The sequence below is a fragment of the Homalodisca vitripennis genome, chromosome 4, assembly GCF_021130785.1.
Source record: "Homalodisca vitripennis isolate AUS2020 chromosome 4, UT_GWSS_2.1, whole genome shotgun sequence".
Classification (NCBI taxonomy): domain Eukaryota; kingdom Metazoa; phylum Arthropoda; class Insecta; order Hemiptera; family Cicadellidae; genus Homalodisca; species Homalodisca vitripennis.
In genome coordinates, this window is record NC_060210.1 from 175,905,624 (window position 1) to 175,929,370 (window position 23,747).

Here is a 23,747-nt window from a genome sequence, read left to right on the forward strand (position 1 = left end):
CTTCTTCACTGGGCCAGGTAGTAGTCGCTTGGGGCCAAATCTGGGCTGTAAAGCGGATGATGGAAAACTTCCTATCCAAGAGCTCTTGGGTATAATTGGTCATGTGTAAACAAGCATTGTCATAGATAAACAAAACTTTCTTGATGAGTTTTCTTCGACACTTGTTTTGCATTGCGTTTTAAGTGTTTGAGTGCTTGGCAATACCTCTCTGAGTTGACAGTTTGGCCAAGTTAAAGAAAATCAATGAGAATCACTCCTTGAGCATCCAAAAACAAAGAAGTCATGATTTTTCTTGCTGATAAAGTTTGTAGATACTTCCTTGGTTTCTTTGGCATATGCGTGTGTTCTCATTCCATTGACTGCCTTTTTCTTTTACAGTTGACGTGCTTTAACCAAGTCTCATAGATGGTTACGATATGATCGATGACTTGGTTTGTACATTTGTCGTAGTTTCCAAAAATGTTAGTGCTGCAGCAAGTCTCTGTTTTTTGTGATCATCCATTAGGATTTTTGGAACCCACCTGGCACAAAATTTGATTAGGAATACCACTGGGATGCTCATTGTAAACACTTTTTAAAATCAATCCACCACTCCTCATTTAGCTTTCACTCATTATTCCTTTACCATAAACATTACAAATCTGGTAATAAATTTAAATTGGTTTGTGATTTTTCATTAACAAAAATCTTACTGCAGATCGCACTTCACAACTGGTGGGACTTTCAATTGCAGCGTTAATTCAGCACTCCACTCTATACAAAGTACAATAGACACAATGCACAATTTACCACAGCTGGTTGCATACTGAGTGCAAGAACACTCTGACGCCAAGATGGCAGTACTAATCCCGCCCATTGCCGCACCATGTAAAAAGGTTTGCTACTTTCTGGATAGCCCTCATATTTAGTAGCATACTTATTTGTGATCTTTATCTCTTAGTTTTATGTATAACGATTGCATGTAATTCACAGAAGAAATATTTTGGTTGTAATTTGTTTAGAAATCAAGATTGTATCATTAATATACTGTCCACAAACTTTCAGAATATTAAAACTTTTAAAATATGAATCCGAGTTATTTGATTATTTAGTATTATGAATATTACTGAATAGTATGTGTTTGTTGTATCTGTTGGTATATATTTTTATCTTAGCTCAACCATCAAGCTTCGGTTAAATTCACCTGATGATACACATGACATCAAAAGTGGTTGACAGTATAGCACAGTTTTGGTTATGGAAAAAATCAGATATTATATGTTGTGATATAATGATATAACTTAAGTAAAATGAATAAATTACCCATGACATCAAGAGACACAGGTAGAACCGCTGAGCCTGCGACATTGGTGGCTGAACACAGATATGTTCCTGTATCGGCCGGAGTCAAGTTGTTCAGCATTACAGAGCCATCCTCATTTACCTTACTTCCAACAAAGTGACAATAATTGTAATACTGTAGTAAATTCAATTTAATTTTTAAAATAAAAATTAGTTTATGTTTGATTCTATCATTAGAATGAATCATATGTTTATTTCAACTGCTGCCACTTTAAAAAATACTAAATTAGTACATTCAATACCATCATGTTAGAAAAAAATCTGAAATTACAGACTAGGTGCTGCAAATGTAAGGCGACTGGATACTAAATATAGACTACATCCGCTCATATTTGACGCATTGTGTTCTTGTCTTTCAATAGTTTGTAAAACATTAGTCTATTTTAAACATGGATACACTCCATATTAATAGACAGGGGAATGTCTACTGCACCTGTTAGTTGCTTGGTCTGTTTACAATTTTACTTCCATACTTTGTGTAATTTAAGTTATAGGTTGATCTGTTTTAAAAGAATTTTTATATGCAGAATAAAAATACAATCAGTCTCAAGTAGGTCTCTAGTATTATCAGAATATAAACTCTTTTCCATATTTGGACCATTGTTCCTTCCTAATGCACTAGTATTTTAACAGATTGATAGGATACACTATAGCTGCTACATTGACTCTGACACTTGGATAAAAAATAACTCTGAACAATATTTACAATGGTATATGCTGCAAAATAGGGAAATATTAAATTAGTTACTTATTTAGCCCAGAAATTGCAGCACTTTCCAGCCATAATTGGACAAGGATTGAATTTTATAACTGCACAATATAGTGGGGCACAACATGGTCGCAAATCAAAACCTGAAGCAGAGAACAGGTGATAATACAACGGTGGCCAGGTTATATAAGAAGCCGATCTATGAATATAACGCTGATCCAAAAGGATTAATTATTATTTGGTAGGAGAGAGTCCTCATCAATAGTTTTTCATTGCAAGTATTATTATAAAAACAGCTCTTTGAATAATAAAATCTACATGTTGATATCAAATATTTTTATCGAAATATATTAGATATCAACACAACAAATAAATACAGGCATTTTAAGAATTACAAATGATTTTTAAAACTTTCATCTTTACTAATATTTTGTAGGAAATATAAACATATAATTACCTTGTTACTAAAGAATCAAGTTTAGACCATGTAACAGTAGGCTTTGGGTCACCAGTTACTGGACATAACAAAGTAACCATGTCTCCAGCTACTCCCACAACTTTGGTTGAGGTCAGTGGGTCGATTCGAGGCACAACTGTAGCAAAACATAGTTTTTCTTATTAAATTACATTTTAAATGGTGAAATATATATTGAATAGTTCATTGGAAATTACAAAATTAAGTTAACAAATTAAAAGTTTGTTGACATTTTATCTATGTCCTTTTTTTTGGGCAGCTTTGTCATACCTTAGATATAATCTTAGTTCTCAATGATAAAAATACATTTTTGTTGTGGATTAAACTTCCTTACATTTTAAATTTAATATCAAGTTCAATTAACTTACTTGTCACTTGAGTACTATTACCCTGGAAAAATAAATTTCTGTCAAATATTTTCACAATATTTCACAAATATATCACAGATTTTATTTGATATTGTTACTTGTATAAATTTAGATTGATAAAAAGAATAACAAATCTCCTGAGTTAATTTTTTTATTATAAAGGTACTGTTTAAATATTTTAACCCTTAGCACGCTGTAGACGGAATAATCCGCGATGTTTTTTGGTCTTATAACGCCAAAGACGAAATAATCCGCCGATCGATAAAAATATATTTTATTACTGTTTTAGAAGTTTATAAGTTCAATACATAGGCCACGATACTAAGTAATGCACTTGCTTGACCAAATAATCCAGTTGTAGCTGTCAGCTGGCCGCAGTAGGTAAACAATAAATTGTTTTCTTGCTGGCAGCTGTTCTTCCACTCCCGTCTGAACGCCGATGACGATACTATCCGCCATTACCGACTGTCAGTGGAGCACACATTTTGCCTTTGAGAAGTGTTCTTGGGTAGTCATTCTTTATACAAACAGTTGTAAAAAGTTATTGTTACCATGTTTTAGGTGTTATAATAAAGTTTTTATTGTTTCTTTTCTGTAGTGTAATTATGGCTGCAAGTCATGTCTCGAGACCCCATGGCTTCATCCCGATTTTTGTTTTGAAGTTTACCGTACAACTGCCTAAATCTATTATTATCAGAACTTATAAAACTAATCAAGATCAGCATATTACACATTATTTGTTTTCTTATCCTTGTACATACAGTAGTTTTCATATTTTTCATCACATATATTTGATTACTCTGTAACCTGAATTTGAAATATTCCATTATTATGAAAAAATGTGATTATTTTAATGCAAGTATTACATTATTGTAAAATTTATTTTTTGTGTGTGACTATTAGTCATTAGGAATGAATTAAAAAAATAGCTTTAAGGGATTTTCATTTTTATTTTTTCACATTAAATGAGCGTAATCTGAAAAAATACTAAATTTATATCGGCGTTCAAAGGGTTAAATGGTAAAATGATTAACTTATGACTCTGCAAACGTCCTGATACGGTACCGCTCATTATACAGAGGGTGTTTTAAAAGCAAGTGGTAGACACTTTTGAATACCCTAAGGCAAAGGTAGGAGAATACACTGGCATACTAAATGCAATAAAATGTCATAAAAATTAGTATTTTTGGCACCATTTCTCAACCATTCAAGATAAAGCGAAACTTTTACAAAAAAAAATATTTGAGAGGTATTGCTAGGTGTAATGACAGTCATACCTTGCTATTTGAATTTTTATAGGTTTTACAAGTTTGATATATCTGAAATTTGAATTGGAAATATGCTGAAAAGTAACAATTATAATATATCTTAAGAAAAAGATATGCTCACCTGCATGGTCAAGCATGTTTTAGTAAAGACTGTCTGTATCGCCCCCTACATCATTCCCTCTCCCTACTCGCTCATGACTACTCGAACCAATCAGAATCGAAATCATCTTATAAGGAGTTATTTGCTCGTTTCCAGGCTATAATTTGTACGACTGTGTAAAAATTACATTAAATAAAAATGTGGATTGCATTTTTATTTAATGTTTTGTTTTTATATTTTTACTTATTTTGAAATATCATGTTTATTTAATTTCCTCTATTTAGTTAACTAATGTTTCAATTTTTGTATAAAACGCCAATATAATGTGTTTATTAATTGTTAATCTGATACAAATTTTATTTAGTTGTCAATCACGCATCTGAGCTTCCGCTTTTCACATGCGGCTAAAGTTTGAACTACATTGTAAATAGAAAATTATCTCAAATCTGTTTCACTTCAGAAATTTAGATTTTAGTGTCTCAACACTACTGAGTTGTGCAAAACTATGATTATCTTTTGAAACTAATTGTTTATAATTTTGTTTAGTAAAGGCCTCTACTCAGATTTGAGGGCCCCAGTAAAGATATTCAGCCAGCCCGTCATGCCCTACCACTGAGCCGTCCCTGGTAAAATTGTCCGAAACAACCAGCCTAAGTACGGTATATTCGTCCGAATATATAGGTCCGTACTTAGGCCAGTATATATATATACTGTATACAGGTCTGTAATTAATACGAGGTCTGTCCAAAAAGTATCTGACCTTGACGTCTGGCATGAACTGACGTTACTCTGCGGCAACGGCAATCTTGTCTCCTCCACAAGCCACTACCTTATTCCAACGCTCCTCCCACTTCTGGAAACACTCCTTAAATTTATTTTGCGGAATGGTTAACAGGTCCTTTGTCGCATTTTGTTTTATTTGTTCAACATTGTCAAATCTTTGTCCTTTCAAAGGAATTTTTAATTTCGGAAATAGCCAGAAGTCACAAGGAGCTATGTCAGAACTGTAGGGAGGCTGTCGTAGTTGGTTGATGTCGTGTGTGACCAAAAAACGCCGTATAAGATTTGAGGAATGAGCTGGCCCGTTGTCATGGTGCAGGATCCAGTCACGGCTTGTCCACAGTTCAGGTCATTTCCTTCGCGTTCATTTTTAAATTTTCGTGTAAAATGTTACAAACTGACGATTTTGGTATTCCTAAATCTTCTTCCAGCTCTCGGACAGTCAATCGACGGTTTTCATTAAGTGCTGCAAGAACACGTTCAACATTTTCAGCGTTTCTGGCCGTTTCTGGCCTGCCAGATCGGTCTTCACTCTCCACTGATATGCGGCCATTTTTAAACCGCCTAAACCACTCTTTTATTTGTGTATCGCCCATAGACACGTCACCATAAACTTTCCGTATCATAGTAATCGCCTCTGATGCTGAATGGCCAAGATTTTGGCAAAATTTAATACAAATGCGCTGCTCAACACGTTCAGTCATATTGAAATGCGACGCACACACACAGCAGTACTGTACGGAACAGAGCGCTGAGACTCACTGAGTGACTGGATCGTATTTAATGCCTAATATGGGAAGGAGTAGGCTCGCCCCTCCCCTCCAATAACCGGTTCGAGCCGGTCAGTTACGCCGCGGCCGCCTACTGGTCGGCGGTTGGATACTTTTTGGACAGACCTCGTACACATAATATATATAAGGACCACAATTCCAAAAGTATGAGCTTCACATAAACTAAATTTTTAGCTACAGTAAAATTTAAGGTTTGGACCACTATCAATAAATCATGCAATGGTTAAAAAAACTTAAAAACCGTACAAAATTGCCTCCTCTTCAAAAAATAAAAATATAACAAGGTATTCATATTTTCTTAAACAAAAAGATAAAAAAAAGATCATGATTCTTATCTTTTTTGTGCTTTACGTGAGAGGATTCTCCCTTAATTAAAACATAACATGGATGTATATGTTTTTTGAGAAATTTTTCAAATATTGGTATGATAAACTGTGAAGATATTTGACCTCAGCTTTAAATTTATCACGACTACTATAAGTATCACTCACTGCAAGGGAAACCAAAACCTAAATTAAATTGTGTTACAAATACTTTGTAATAGTACTCATAAGAAACATGAGGATAGCTGCCAGCAAGGTAAAGTTGATGCATTTTTTTACATTTTTGTTTATCAGAGCTGCTAGATGCAACGACTGCTCATTGTTAGATGAAATGCTATTAATAATCTCTTTTACACATACGTTCCCATTCATCTTCATTCCATTTAGCTAAACTCAACATTCAAATTGAATCAACCCCTCCAATCATAGCTACGTTAGGTGTAGAAAACTCAGTTGTCTCTGATACCGAAACGATGTAGAGTTCATTTTCAACTTTTCATTGTTGACTTTTTTGGATCTCTTCAGAAGAACATCCAGGAGTCAAGTCTGTTACAGTGTCAGATTCCAAATGATGCACTAAGAGAAAGGAGAACTGAGGTAAACTTAACATTCAAATCTTTTTACATTGTCCTTATACAGTCTTTGAAAACATTTGTCATTTACAATCACAACAGGTTCAGTTTCATGAGTGCAACATGTTTTCTTCATGACATAACTGGAACGTCAATGACATTTTCTTGTCTTTGTACATACATTCACAGATTTATTAATACATTCACAATCACTTACTATCACTTTTCAAAGCGCTTTTCCCCTCAATGTTATCTGCCTAAAATTATTTTACATAAAAGAACAGCTAACATCCTCAAGACAATAACAGGCATCAACTGGAACCTAAACAAAGTCATGTGACAGTGTATTGCTAACAACTGGAAAGACTCTAATCTCTGTTGCAGTGGAGAAGCAGACTTTCATTCTTATTGTAGAGTATAATGTTATTACAAAGTTTTATTACAGCTATACAATCATCCTTTTTTGTATAAAACACCCCCCTTACAACTTTCAATTGCTTTACCAACATAAACTCAACAAAGAAATTTATGCTCATCCTATTTGTAGTGTACTCCTCATTTATAAACATCCATAGTCATTAAATACAATATTGTTCTAAAAAATTTGCTTTCTTCAAAAAGTTATTTAAAAATATTGATAATTTAGGATTATGGGAATATTTAGGAGCAAGTCCACCACTGTTGTTGTTAGCTCAGCTGATCTCTTCATCAATTGGTAAGTTTATCGCTCACCAACTTGGTAATTGACATCAAATTATATCTCTTTTTCAACTATCGGTCCGGTAGCTGTATCTTCTTTTTGACCTTATTATATTGCAGTGTAATTTAAGTGTAAAGAGCTTCCACAATTTGGAAGAAACTATATTTGAAAGTTACTATTTTTGTTTCTTTATAGGCTATAGAAAAAGCATAACAATATTATTTTGCAGAAAACACATACACTGTTGTTATGACTCAATAAAATACTTTGATTTGTTTAGCTGTTAATTATAGTTTATTTTTAAGTATTCTGTATATAAATGTACACTCATTATTAACTTTCTTCATGGGGAGTTTAGAGGATTGAATTAAGCAAAATAAATAATGCCAAATTTAAATTTGGATTTTGTGTTATTAGTCTCTACTAATAACACAAAATAGTAAACAGCTTTTAGATTCCTTTATTTTGAAATGAAATTATTTAATACATTTTAAAATTCTAGTAACTGTTTGTCTATCTTAATAATTTAGCTACTTTATATAAACTTGTCAATCTAAAATCATATCCTTCTATTATTCTGCCACAATTTCTCAGTTACTGTAGATAAAAGTATATGACTAAGGGTAAGTAAAAAGTTAAGTTAAGAACTTGTATATTTCATTAAATTTATACAGATTGCCCCATAACTCTCTACAACTATTTCAGATATCATTCCTGAACCAAAAATAAATCAAAATATCATATTCAAACTTTTGTAACTCAATAATCACCCAAACAACCGTCATTTTGTTTTGTTTTATTTTGACTTAAAAATTCTTAATTTGAGAACAGCTTTTTGTAATAAGTTGAAATTTGGTACTTACCTAAAGACCTAATTGCAGAAAAAATTAATTAAAAAAAGTTTTATCTTAAAAATGGCATGGCATATGTCAAAAAAGGTTTTGTGTTTTGTATGGTAGGTCTAATTTGTTTTCTTAGACAATTTAATTACACATCCAATAATGGTAATGTAAGGAAATTGGTTCGATAAAAAAGAGATGGCAAATTTGTTTAAACCTGAGTATTAAATAATATCAATTGTTGAAGTTGTTGATAGTTGTATGAACCACAGCAATATCAACAAGTGAGTAGAGCAGTTCAAAAATGGTCAAGACTTAATGATTGGTAAACACTGCTCTAGCTGACCAGTGTTTACTTCCTTGCTTGAAACTTTAAAAGATAATAGCAATAAATAATAAACAGCAAATATTACTCAAATATATTCATGAGCCATTTGAAGCCAGCCATTAAAGAAAATTTAATGGATCTCCAGGTGAGAGATGTGCAGATGCACCAACGTCATTCTGGTGCACCAACATGCTCTCATGGTGCTTGACTGACTCACAAAACAGTGGGTTAGGATGTAATTACCTCACTACCTCATTTTTGTACTTAGAGACAACTTAAAAAAGTGTAAATAAATTACCTGGAACAAAAAGGTTGACAAGCTGAGTAGAGGAGCCTACCTCGTTCTCAGCCACACACTTGTACTGGCCCTCCATGGTCTTGTTGACAGCAAACCTAAAAGTACAGTATGATAATACGTTACTCTGTAAGGATTTTAGCAATAATCTTAACAGTAGGAACTAATGAAACTTCATGCTTTGTTGTGCCAATTTGTCTAATTTTTAACTCAGTACCTTATCAAATATTTCACTTTTGAAACATTACATCAAGTACCTAATAAAAACTTATAAAAAAAATAAAAAATTTGTGTGTTATTGTTAATTGTGAGCAATATACTTCTGTGATTATTTAATTTTAACTTTTTATTGAATGCTTGTTTGTATTAAATTTAATATATTTAACAATGGCTTTAGTGAAGGAAACAAACGGTTATAGGTTTGTTTGCTTGTGTACAGATGAAATTGATTGAAATCATTTTGTTCTATCATACAGTAACATATTATCTGCTTTCATTCATTAATTACAACAATTTTAATGAATAAATATATAATATAAATATAATCCAGATGCCTAAAAGCAATCCATACCATTTCATGTTAACCTATATATGGTTAAAGTGTTTATCCAAGAAAAAAACCACATAAATAGGGGGTGTAGCAGGGTGTATAAAGCAAGCCTTGAAAAATCTGCTATACTCATTAGCATTAGTGGAGAAGAATCTGAATTGGTCTGTGAAACTGCTCTTTTCAAAATAACTCAAAATAAAGAAATTATACATCTTCTAGGGATCTATAGACCTCTTGGTGCAAATTGACAATGCCATAGAAATTCTGTCAGGAGAGCTTGAAAACGTTAACCATACAAATAAGTCAACAGTTATAGTGGGATATATACAAGGCGTGTTCAGAAAGTAAGTACCGTTTCATTTTATTGCCGCCGTAGCGCTGCAATCGTGTTTCATGCATATGCACTACTCGTCCTTGTTCACTGATTATCGACTCACGCCATTTTAGTTGTTCTACGTTGTGTTTTCAGTTTTCTCTGAAAGTTTAAAATGTTTAAGACAATTAGTGATCCCGCCGATTGTGATATTCATTCAGTAATAAGATTTTTGAACGCAAAGAATGTGAAACTGGCTGAACTTTATCATCAACTTTGAGATGTTTACGGGGAAGACGCGATGAGTGAAGGAATGATGAGAAAGTAGGTTAGAATGTTCAATGGCGGTCACAAATGTGCATGATGAGAATCGGAGCGGTTGGCCTTCTCTTGTCACCAATGATCTGGCAAGGACAGTTGGTGAAAAAATCCAAGAGAACAGATGGTTCACCATGACAACGCTATCTGATGATTTCAAAAAATTTCACACACTCTTTTGTATGAAATTGTTACGGACTGCTTAGGTTATCGCAAGCTGTGTTCCAGAAATACTCACTGACGTGTACAAAACCAAGAGACTCGGAAGTGCTTTGACTTTTCTCAAATGGTACAGTGATGATGGTGAGGATGTTTTAAACAAAATTGTGACAAGTGATGAAACTTGGGTCCATCATGTCACATCGGAATCCAAACAGCAGTCAACGGAGTGGGCAACACATGCAATCCCCGAAGAAACAAAAATTAAAAACGACAATGTCTGCACACAAAAATTACGTGCACTGTCTTTTGGCATTAGAAAGGTGTTTTGCTGATTGATTTTAATAAATGTGGGAAAGAACCTCATGTAAGGTGTATTATTCTGGGTGAATTAGTCAATAATGTAAACTATATGTTAATATGTAAATAAGTGAATACTTTTGGTAAACCCTAATCTGTTACACCAATCTGATAATGTTGGAGAGATAAGGGAGTAATCTCTACTCGTGAGTCCATGAGATGTTAACTGAAGGGTTAGGTGTTTTGTAACATTCCTAATCTGTTACACCAACCTGACAATGTTGGAGTGTGGTCTCTGCTCATGATACCACGAGATGTTAGCTGGAGGGTTAGCTGTTATGTGACATTCCTGATCTGTTACACCAACCTGACAATGTTGGAGTGGTAAGGGAGTAATCTCTGCTCATGATACCACGAGATGTTAGCTGGAGGGTTAGCTGTTATGTGACATTCCTGATCTGTTACACCAACCTGACAATGTTGGAGTGGTAAGGGAGTAATCTCTGCTCATGATACCACGAGATGTTAGCTGGAGGGTTAGCTGTTATGTGACATTCCTGATCTGTTACACCAACCTGACAATGTTGGAGTGGTGGTCTCTGCTCATGATACCACGAGATGTTAGCTGGAGGGTTAGCTGTTATGTGACATTCCTGATCTGTTACACCAACCTGACAATGTTGGAGTGGTAAGGAAGTAATCTCTGCTCATGATACCACGAGATGTTAGCTGGAGGGTTAGCTGTTATGTGACATTCTAGTTGAGTGTATTGGCCTTCACTGGCTGTAACATTCTCCTTCCACTGTGAAATTTTAGGGGAACTGAAACATAAATATTATTTTTTCAATATTTTTAAATAATCAATACCACTGCACTGTACATCATGCAAATGATATATTCAACAGAGACATGATTGTCTTTACTGTATTTTTGTATGTCTACCAAATATCAATGCCTCTATAGTAGGAAATCATGTAATATCTTTAATAATATAGTAAGCGTGTGAAAGTATATAAAAAAAATCAAATAGTACCGATAATATTTATTCTGAAATCATTTTACAGAATAGCTAATTTATTAAAGCTATATGGATATATTTTTAACAATTTTATATATATATATATATATATATATATATATATATTGAGTACAGGGCAAGCACAATTTTAGGTATAGATATATAAAATGAAATATAAATACAACAGTATGATGTCACAAAATAGAGAGCTAAAACTTAATACAGTTATCAAAAGAGAAACTAACCTAAAACGTCAAGCTGAACTGATATTGAATCTGTGCCAGCGGGACTGATGGCCAAGCAGGTGTATGTGCCACTGTTGAGGAAAGTGAGGTTGTGGAGATCAAGTGAGGAACCTTCCTGTTCAGATCTGACACATTAAACACTTCATAAGTAATTAGTCTTAATTATTTTACTAAAGATATCAACAAAAACATAAACTTGAAATTAATTAATTTTCAAGCAATTAATATACAGAGTGTATCATACTACCTGGGTGACTACCTACCTATATTTGATACACAAATTGAAATAGAATCTCTATTTCAACTTGCATCCATATTTTTGAACTGAAAAGAGCTCATGGAAATTATTTTAAAATCTGTTACAATGTCCTAAAAAAAACACTTTTGAGGCATAGTTTTAAATGTAATACAGGTCATGTTACATCTAATCTTAAGTCTTTGAGGACAAGTGGGTGACCTCTCGCTTGCACTTTACTATGCAAAAAGGACCAAGTGGTTGATCTATCGCTCTTTTTGCTTTATAATACTGATGATATTCATTTTGTATTTTATTATTTGTAGAACCAATATAATGTCTGATGTCATTCCTTGTAGTTAATTATCATACAATATGACTTGTGCTGACTCTATATCAAGATGCTGTAATAGCTGTTTGTCTTCAATTGTTGTCTTTGTTCACTTGTCTCCATACTTGTAAAGGTGTTTAGTTCGCCCCCTTGTTTCTTAATTGAATAACACTGTTATTCTTGTAATGCAATACTTTTCTGTAGAATTTCTTTCATAATATGTTACTCTGTATAATGTTAGTACATACTATAAATAGTAAGTGTTTCATTCGGGAAAACATCTGATCACACTAGTGGCATAGACGGTTTACTACTGTAATTTTTCTTTATATTTTGATAAAAGTTCATTCAATTCTTGTAATTTTTGTTTTATTTAGTAGCAGATTATGTTGTAATTACAAATAATAAGTTTTGCACATATAAATAAATTACTTTTGTTTTCAGATACAATGTGACAAAAACCAATTCGGGGAAAATTTACACATGTAAATATAAATATGTATGTGTGTGTGTGCGTGCACGTGTTACTATATACTGTTTTACCTCAATTGCAAATATCTAAAAGATCATTTAATCCTTCATAAAGTGCAACAATTATTTAAATATTCTTAAATTAATTTTGTTTTAACAAAATTGCAACTAAAATATATTTTATGGTCTCTAAACCCATTTAATTGTAGCCCAAAATGATTTTATTTACAATTAGCTATATCTGTAGAGTGAATCATAACATAAAAAACTGTTTGTACCCCTGATTTTACAATAACATATCCATACATTGTAAGAAAACAACACTTCTATCTAGTATTCATAGTGATTCCCCCTTTCTACAAAGCATAAAGTAAAACACTTTTTTCCCAATCCTACACACTAAAACAAAACTAAACATTGGAAAGAACCTCCTTGAGTGAAACGTTTTAAATAGTACCTATGCAATGTTACACAACAAACTACAGTTTAATAGGAAACAAACATTTCTGTATTTGAAGTTTTGCCATATCTCCAATGGTTTCAAAATGGCGAAAGAAAATGCAATGCACACTTTCAAGTTCATTGGTCTATTCATTCTCCAATATCATGTAGACAGACAGGCAGAAAAAACAATTTTCCAGTCACCTGAGTGATATGCCTTGTTAATGCTCAACCAACAACCACAAAAAAACTTAACCATTAATTTTTACAATATTATTTTTGAAATTGCTGTTCTGCTACATCTATTTCTAGCTCATACAATACTGAAACTACTATTAAAATGAATAATTCTAAAGCTGATTAATATTATAAATAGTTAATGAAGTACTAGAACACTTTTGGTATTAATTTTTAACAGAAGAATTTTCCCAACACTGTATTAAACTACTAGTACATTGCAAAGAATGGGAAGAGTGGAAATGAGTGTAGTACTCACTGAAAACGTCTTCCATGCCATATCCAGGACACAGAGGGCAAGGGCTGACCAGTCGTGACACAAGGGAGAGACAAAGAGCTGCCCTCCACAGCCTTCATATCACCTCCCTCGCTCAGAATCCGGGGAGGTACTAGAAACAGTTTCTTTGAATTAAAAGTTTCACACTAAGTTTTCAGGTATTTTTTCAGATCGTTCTTTAATCAAAGTCAGTATATCTACTTTTACATGCAAAGGAATTTACTGCTACATCTAAATTTAAAAAGATCTAAACACTTTAGCTACTACAAAGAAATATTGTAAAGTAGGATCAACAAATGAGAAAACAGGATGTAAGACATTAGACATTAGACATTAGACATTAGACATACTTTATTTGCACAAGACGTTTACAATATGTACATACACATAGAAAAACAGGTGCATCGTCAAACCTTATAAAAAATTAATAAGGTCAATTAGTATCAATTTACAATTACAGAGAAAATAAAAATACTTATCCTAAAAACCAAGATACAAATCACTTTCAAAATATTCTTGTAATGAATAAAATGCTGTGTTCAATAGTTCATTTTTCAATTTTTCTTTGAACTCTTTTTGGTTCATTTCCTTATATGCCGCAGGTAAACCATTGTACAGCTTCAACCCCGCATATATAGGACTTTTTTGAAAAAGAGCTAAGCGATGGGATGGATATCTTAAAACGAGGCCATTTCTTGTATTATAATTATGCTGAAACCTGAGATGGTCTGGCAAAGCATTTTTTTTCAAAGTGAATATAAGTTAAAATTTCATGGATGTACAATCCTATTACTGTTAAAATTTTTAAATTCACAAAATGAGTTCTACATGAACTACGTGGGTTGGAGTTTGTAACTATGCGAATTATTCTTTTTTGGATATTTAAAACATACTTGATATTTGAGGATTGGCCCCACAGAACTATACCGTATCTCAGGATTGACTCTACGTATGCATGATAAATAATTTTTATGGTATCAAGGGGACACAGTCTCTCATATGCAAAAATACAAAAGATATTGACCTAATCTTTTTTACAACATTTTCTACATGTACTTTCCAACTAAGGTTTTCGTCAAAAAAATACTCCCAGAAATTTATGAGAAGGTACTAAATTTTGGAACATTTAAAGTTTCAGCCGTTTTCCTTAATGAGAATTTTATAATTTGGGTTTTATCAATGTTTAGTTTTAAACCATTAGCACTAAACCAAGAATCCATAGCATTAGATACATCTGAAATTGAGTCAGGGAGCTCAGTATTTAATCTGTTTTTAACTAATGCTGTTGTATCGTCGGCAAACAAGATTAGGTCTCTATCTATGGCTTTTGGTAGGTCATTAACATAAATTAAAAATAAAAGGGGACCCAAAATAGAACCTTGAGGGACACCTGTAGATATATCCTTCCAATTAGAAAAAAATTTTGAATTGTTATCCAATATATAACAGTTCTTTGTTTTCGATTTGTGAGATAGGATTTCAACAGACTAAAGCAATTTTCTTTTATACCGTAATCGTTTAATTTGAGTAACAATACTCCATGGTCCACGCAGTCGAAGGCCTTAGACAGGTCACAGAAAACACCCGCTGTAGCCTGCGACCTGTCAAGTGCCACCATCACCTCATTTGTAAATTCTGTGAGAGCTGACCTTGTCCCAACATTTTTGCGAAAACCAAACTGTTTACTGTAAAGTAAGTGATTATTTTCAAAATAATTTACAAGTCTTAAGTTAATTACTTTTTCAAATATTTTTGACAGATTACTTAAAACTGATATGGGGCGATAATTGCTTAAATCCTTTTTTGAGCCTTTCTTAAAAACTGGTGATATTTGTGAATATTTCAATTTTTCTGGGAAAACTCCTTCTCTCAGACATTGGTTGATAATTAATGTGAGAGGCCTTGATATTATATGAACAGTGGCTTTTATCAACTTGATAGGTATTTCATCCCATCCTAATGAGGTTTTATTTTTCATTGATAAGATTATTTTAGTAATTTCACCAATATTGCAAGGGTTGAAGCTAGACAATGAAACCCCAGCCTCACAACAAGTGAGCTTCATTGACATATGAACTCCATTAACGGTGGCTCTCTTTACATTGGTATTTAAAACTATATTTGAAAAATAATACCAAATAATTGTAATAGTATATTCATTAGTTAACTAACTATTGGACTATAAATATTTATTCATAGGACTTGACAGTTAATGTCATATGTCTTGTCTGTGTATATACAAGGTATGGCTAGAAAATAACCAGATCAGTATTGGCGGAGCCACAAAACGAGCACAATAACACTAAATATTGTACAGCCAATCACGTGACCCCTTTCCCACACCTCTTTGTGTTTTGTCTGGCTCCTGTACATATTCCACCCACAGCACCAGTTAACTTTTTGGTTTTATATCAGAAACATTTTGAGTATCCAGAAAGAACAGCGAGTAAACAACAAATTTCTTTTCAAAGTTGGAAAATCTGCAAGTGAAACATTTTTAATGTTACAGCAAGTGTACAGTGATGAGGGAAGTACATTGAAGGGGACAGTGGGACAGCATCAAATTGTAAATATCTGCAAGTAAAACTGTTTTCAGCCTAAATCCTGTTATTTTCTAGCCACACCTCATATTTATGTAAGTGTGTGTGTTTGGATGCATAGTGAGTGGTAAAGACATGCCTCTGAAAGTTTTCCAGAGGCACATTTTTACAATTTATTCTCTGGTATTCCATTACTTACATGTGATAGTTTGTTGGTATGAGACAATATTTAATAAGTACAGTTTCCAATAAATTTTGTTGAAGTAATATCTAGTATGTGTCAGATGCAAAGAAAAATTACTATTCATTCTTACAAGGATAATATGTATCAAATAACTTATACTGAAGAAACAATTTATTTTCATATAAAAATTATGCTTTTTGCTCTTTACTTAATTCCAGAAAAATAAATATTGTACTAATTAGAAATTTTTCTTCCACCCCACAAAAAAATCCTCTAGAAAATCACAAATTAATAAGTGTACTTTGATAGTATGAACAACAACTGACACTAATTAGTGGCATTCTGTATTGATTTGTTCTAAATAACTGTTTAAAGGTACTGACCCAAGATGTTGAGAGTTGTGCTGATGGAGTCTTGGCCACCCACATTAGACACCACACACTGGTACTGCCCAGCATCCTCAGTGGTCACATTAGACAGCAGCAGGCTACCATCACTCTGGAATCAGAGAGAATCACATTACCACTTTAATTGGTTTCATTCACATTTAAAAATTATTTATACATGGGACATTTGTTCACTTATCAGTTGGTCTGCTAATTTAATGTATGAAGCCTTGATTGATTTCCTTTAAAAGAAATGAGGTCCCCATGTGTTATGTTGGCTTCATCCAAATTCATTCAGTAATAATTTTTTTACCTTTCTGCTAGCCACTTTCTTGTGTTTTTTTTTTGTATTCTTTTATTCTAACACTGATATTCTTGTCGCGCCTATGAATTCCCTATTGCAACTACATTTTATACTGTAAATTCTGTTCACCATTTTCCCTAAAATGCAATAACATGTTCACTGTGACATGTTCACCAGTAACTCATAGTACAATTTTAGTTATAAACCCCAGATTTCACCAAACCAATTCTATTTTTGTTCTATTTTAACTGTTTTTTTTTTCTGATTTAATTAGGGACTGAAATGGAGATAAGTATATTTTATAATTAATTATTACAATGAAAAGTATTATTATGTATGAGCCACCTGGGGCTTATGTCATACATGAATTATTTTAATAACAGTTATTTCTTGTATGTGGCACGAATCATCCATGACTCAGACATGCTCAGTTGTATCCCTTATTAATGGCCATTTCAGCTGATGTTGCTGTCTGATATGTTATTGCATTAACTTCTAAGCTACAAGGTAGATCTTTATGTTTGTTACATTTTGGAACTTTCATAAAATTTATACCCATACAACTTGTAAGTAGACAACATAACTAGTCTAATTGAATATGAATAGTGTTGCTGCATTATACATACAGTAGTGCTGCAGATGACTTAATGACAGTTAAAAGTGTATCATATACAGTGGCACTCCTTAACAGAACACACTCTAGTAGCACCACCAATATCATGTAGAAAACCCTAGTGCTGACCTCATTAAACTATCAGCAGCCAAAGTCCACCATTTTCATGAATCACTAATGAACCGTATCACACTGAAATAATGCACCTTTATGAGTCACTCATGTTGCAATATGAGAAAGATTACAAAATTTAACGACACAACACAGCAAACATGTAAAGTTTTTAGTTAGAGAAGTAATATTTAATAAAATTACATTGGAAGCTTCTTCTAGTAGAACACCATCTTTGTACCATTGCCTAGAAGGTGAAGGGTTACCCTCTAGTACAGGACAGGGCAGCTGAATGGTATGACCTAACAAGGCTTTTGTACTTGAAGGTAGACTCTCTGCCATCAGTTTCGGAACAACTGAAATCAAGATTAAAAGTTTAAACTACAACATTGATGTAAAATACAAAGAACTATAAAGAAAACTGTCCATGAAGAAAAGAACTTTCTAAATTTCTAGACTGTAATGAGGAGGCATTCCAATTGGAATAAGAGTTACACTAGAAAATATGGATTAAATGTTTTTATTTTATATTCTGGGATAGTTCTACTATTTTACACTACCATGGTAAACACACAAAGAGCTATGTAATGATTCTCCTTACACCTTGTATCCATAAATTACATAAATGTTTAAGCAGTTCCATTTCACTGGCCATTCATAACTCTACAGGTTATTAAGAGTTAAAGTGTGGCATACGGATATGTCGCTACCATCGATATTGAGCTAAACGTGGCATACAGGAATATCCGTACTGTCTCATTTTGCTTTATTGTGTGTATTATAATTCATAAAAGTACTGTGGATGTGTTGAAATGGCTAAAATTATTGATTTATAACTTTTGGGAAGCAAATTTGATTGTGTCATGCCAAAAGTAAATCAATAACCAGTGATATTCTTTTATCATCGTTTTGTTTGATGATGTGTGGTGCAGCATGTGGGTGTATCCGTACAGCACACTTACATATACGTGTTTACATATATAATGTTGTCAGTAGTACCAGAAGAATTAAAAAAATGTTTTGCTTGTTATATTTTCTTCTGACATAAATTTAATTTATTTATACTGTGGCAAAAATTGAATTTTTTCTCTAAATGGGCACTAATTGAACCCAAGACAAATTTTCTTCTGCACTTTAAGGGTTAAGCAATCCTATCTAAACAATAATGTGATGATCTTCCTTACATCTAAAGAGTCCATCAATTATATAAATGTTTAAGCAGCACAGTCATTAAGTCAGTACTGTTAATCATTAATTTTCACTCCTCCTTGTGTAGTTAAGAAATGTTTTGTGAACACTCTGTGCATGAGATTATGTAAAATAATGTACATAAAAGTTTATGTAAATCTCTACACAGACAAGAGTGACTACCACAACAAGGCAAAGGAAAGCTGGGGCTACCATGTTAGGAAAGCTGGGGATAGACTTCCTGTATTGGGATCATCACATGGCTACTTGACTAGAAATCGAAACCAGTTGGCAGTACCAAAATTAAAATTAGAATTTAAGAGAAAAAACCCATTAGTTGCTGGAGTAAAGTTTTACAATAGTATCCCCGAAAATATCAAAAGCATTCCTAATGTCAAATTGTTCAGATTAAAACTAAAAGAATATCTTGTTGACAAAACATTATACTCATTTAATGAGTTTTTTGAGAGCAGTGTGGAATAAACTATAGATTATTAGTTAAATATTAATTATACTTTTGTTTATATACATACTGTTTTCGCAAATTAACTTATGTATTTAGTTCTTAAATCTAAGTTCATACTATTGACACCGTTTATATTTGTATATTTATTCTTGTAATGTAATGTGCAAATGGTAAATAAAGATTGTTTTGAATTTGAATTTGAATTTGAATTTGAAAGCCTTGGTGATACAGTCTCTTTGTGTGGGTACAATAATGTGTGTGTTTATAACATCGCACATGAGTGAAAAGTCTGCTGTGATTACTTAACAGTATTCCATAGTACAATTATTTAGTTAGAAATAGGTTATAAACTCAACTCACCAACACCTGTCACCTTCACAGCAATCTGATAAGTTGCTTTGCCAAACATGTTCTCCACAGTACATGTGTAATTCCCTTCATCCTCTAGCTGTGCATCTGAAACATGTTTTAAAGTAATTTATGCGATTTTCATAGATTGGACAAATACTTCACTAATTAAAAATTATAAAACCAGTTAACATTTTGAAATGTTTGTATTATATTAAATCCATGTTAGAATTGTGAACACTGAAAGACTATTGCACTGTTACTGAAATATAATACAGCCATTCCTGAATTAAACACAAAATCTTCTCTAAAAATTTCAAAATAATTTATATTATTGGCTTATTATGGTTTCACTTAATGGAGATAAGATAAACAATCAGTAGTTAGTGTTCTGTACCTTTAATGAAAAGCTCTCCAGGGTCTGACACAAATATCCTGGAGTTATGTAGAGGTTGGCCATGCTGTGTCCATGTTGTGTGAGGAACAGGGGTGCCAGTGGCTGCACACAACATGCTGCCACTCTTACCTATTGGCACTTCCAAGTCTAAAACACCAAAGTAAAATTGTTTACTTATATACTAAGAGGATGAATCCATTGCAACCAAGAAACCATATTCAATGGTAAAGAACCATTTACTAGTACTAAAGAGAACATTTCGTATATATATATATATATATATATATAATAATCGTATATATATATAATAATTATATATATATATATATATAATTATAAATATATATATATATATATATAATTTTTCAATAAACATTGAATCGTACTTGCTCCACCGGGACTCGAACCCAGATCTCTCACTTTCCGGGTGAATGTGTTACCATTACACAATAGAGCCCTTACTTTTTACGATTCAATTATATTGTATTTGGCCATATCTGTCACATATGCGTTTAAATAATATATATATATATATATATATATATATATATATATATATTTATTTATTTATTAACAGTAGCTTTTAGTCTTATTATCATAATAATCTCGTCTTGTAAGATTTATACAGACAAATTTTAGATTAAGCTGTTAGGCATCAAACAACATAACATGTTAAGTCGATTGAATTATAAAATTTATTAATATTAATAAGTTTGGTTTGGAAATTTTTTGTTACATGACCAATTAAACACAATAATTGTTCTAGAGTAGATAAACCCCCTTCTCTTCACTGTAGCGCCTTTCAATGTTTCTGTAACGTACAATTGACTACAGCGATTTAGACCTTTATGTCCATTTAGTACCTAGTGATGGTATAAAAGATAACAAAATAAAAAATATTTAAAAGCACCTTATACTACAGTACTGTTCTAGATGGTTCTTACTGAATATGATTTTTAAATAGCCAATTCCTTTATCATATATTTAATTTCTAATATAATAAGTGGGCTATGCAATATGTTTAATAATAATAATAATTGATGATTGGGCTTGGGCTTGAATTAACATGGTTGTTGTGTTAATAGACTTAAGATGAGAATATTTAAGAAAACATGTCAACATTATAGTTTTAAAGAGTAGAATCAATCTGTTCAGTGAATGGATTCATCTGCCTTTAAAAATTTTAGCATAATTAATCTTGATTGTTATTTGCATGTGTGGTTATCATATTTTTAGCTAGAATTTATATTATAATGCAAAAGATTTTCAGTTAAGTTGGAATTATATTATAAGGATATACAATTTTTGTCAGTAACCTATTTTGTAAACATGTGTAAACTGTAATATAATTAAAATTGAACTAACGTTTTAACACATTTGAAAGAAGAATAATGCTGGATATTAATAACAATGTCATTATGTGTTTCCTACCAAAATATATAAACCTCCAATCACATTACACATTGTTAGTAGTCAATTTATTGGTATGTTAAGATTTTAATTGTACTATTTTATTCAGAATCTTTCTACAACATAGGTACCTCTAGTAGTGGATATTGCTATAATCACACAACACAATACAATAATAAGTAACCTGTATGAACTTTTCTATTATGTAACAGCCTCATATTAGCAATAATTTTACTATACATACAAAGTAAGACATGCACTTGAAGCTTTATTTTGATGGTAATTTGATAGTGTTTAAATTTATTACAACTGATTTTATTTGAAGATTGACTCTAGTACCTGCAGGAGGATGTACAATGCGAGGTGGTGAGCCCACCTCCAAATCAATGTAGGCTCTGGCAACACCAACTTTGTTCCTGGCCACACAAGTGTACTGGCCTGAGTCTTCTTCATTCGTATCTTGTATTTCTAATGTTCCATTCTCAAGAATCTGAAAGGATAGTACTAGTTAAAAATGTCAAGGTTTTTTAGAGTTATTACCAAAAAAATACAGAACTCTTTTTAGCAATTAGCATACAGTGATTAAAAATATACATTTTTTTATTTAAGAGCAAATTTGTATATTGTTTTGTTTTTGTGCAAAAATACATAGAATAACATTATATACATTCAAAAACTTTTTCATTTATAAGAAAATTAACAAAAAACCAAAATGTTACTGTGTTTTTTTTAAATTTTTAAGATTGATGCTCAAAGAAGTACTAAAATATATCCTACGCTCAATGAAATCAAGCCACACTAAAAGAAGACTTAATTTTTAACATATCTAGCTATTTTTATCAAGTTATATCCAATAATAAAAATATCTTTGGAATTTTGTTAACAACTCCTTATTGATTGTTGACTGTTGTCACTGCTACTGAATGATCAGCTATGTTTATACAGTATATAACAAATTTAACAGAAAGAACATTTATTTCTGATGTGGTATGATATAAAATAAACTTAAAAATATAAACTTTATAATTTTAGTATGATTTTTTTAACCGTCCAGTAAACTGGATAGCAACACTTTATGCAAGTTCATATAACATTTGGTACATTTGTACTGAAAGGGTTAAACTAAATTATCATGATTTCATAATAAGAATGATTTACGTTGAGATACAAACAAATTATTATTAATGTTGTATATATACAACATAAATATATATCTTTATATATATATATATATATATATATATATATATATATATATATATATATATATTTCTTGTGTTCCTGTGTATGTGACTGAACACCTCCTAAACGACTGGACCGATTTTGATGAAATTTTATGTGTGTTTTCAATGGAATTCGAAAATGGTTTAGATTCACAACTTGGTCCACTGGAAAATGTTTTTTTAATTAATTTTACATTTGTAAGTAGTTGTTGATTTTGGAGTGTTTTACATTGGATCCGGCAGACTGCGCTACGACATATAATACAAAGTGAACTGATACTTAACAGCTGTTAATACTGTCAGTTGAAGTTTGTCAAAGAGGCAGAAACATTTAATATTTAGAAAATTATTATTGTAAAGTGCTTGATCAGTAGTGTAATGTAGATTGCATAGAAGAAGTTATTGCCTAATTTTCAGTTTAGATTGCACCAATGGTCAATAAACTATATAATGCAATGAAAATACTATTAAATGCTGTTATAAAACGCCTCATTCCACAAAGCCGTGCGTGTTTGCACATAAGGTAATCGAATTTGGTTAGATCGAAGGTTAATGAAAAGAGCCAAGAGAAGACGCTTTATGATCAAAATTGGATTTCTTTCATACATTTTCTTGATCGGTCCACAAGGCAAACTCCACAATAATACTAGAAATGTCTTAGACAGAAAACTAATTTTAACATAATGAATTTGATTCTTTATAACCTAATTAGTTTATCGAGGTTCATCTCTATAGATTAATTGTACTGAGTAACTTATCAAAGCATAAACCACGAAAGATAGAGGCAGGAAAT

The 23,747-nt window shown here is 32.1% G+C and overlaps 1 protein-coding gene across 1 annotated transcript in view; it reads right to left on the reverse strand.

The window, feature by feature from the left end:
- The window catches only part of LOC124361308 (hemicentin-1-like), a 150,750-nt gene that overhangs the window by 75,662 nt on the left and 51,341 nt on the right, over nt 1-23,747 (reverse strand). Inside the window, exons 15-23 of the mRNA XM_046815354.1 lie at nt 22,071-22,221; nt 20,322-20,468; nt 19,937-20,032; nt 18,127-18,278; nt 16,892-17,006; nt 13,767-13,896; nt 11,793-11,917; nt 11,001-11,187; nt 8,893-8,987 (exon numbers count right to left, since the gene is read on the reverse strand). Of these exons, the coding sequence (XP_046671310.1) occupies nt 8,893-8,987; nt 11,001-11,187; nt 11,793-11,917; nt 13,767-13,896; nt 16,892-17,006; nt 18,127-18,278; nt 19,937-20,032; nt 20,322-20,468; nt 22,071-22,221 (1,198 nt within the window). The remainder of the gene's footprint in view (nt 1-8,892; nt 8,988-11,000; nt 11,188-11,792; nt 11,918-13,766; nt 13,897-16,891; nt 17,007-18,126; nt 18,279-19,936; nt 20,033-20,321; nt 20,469-22,070; nt 22,222-23,747) is intronic.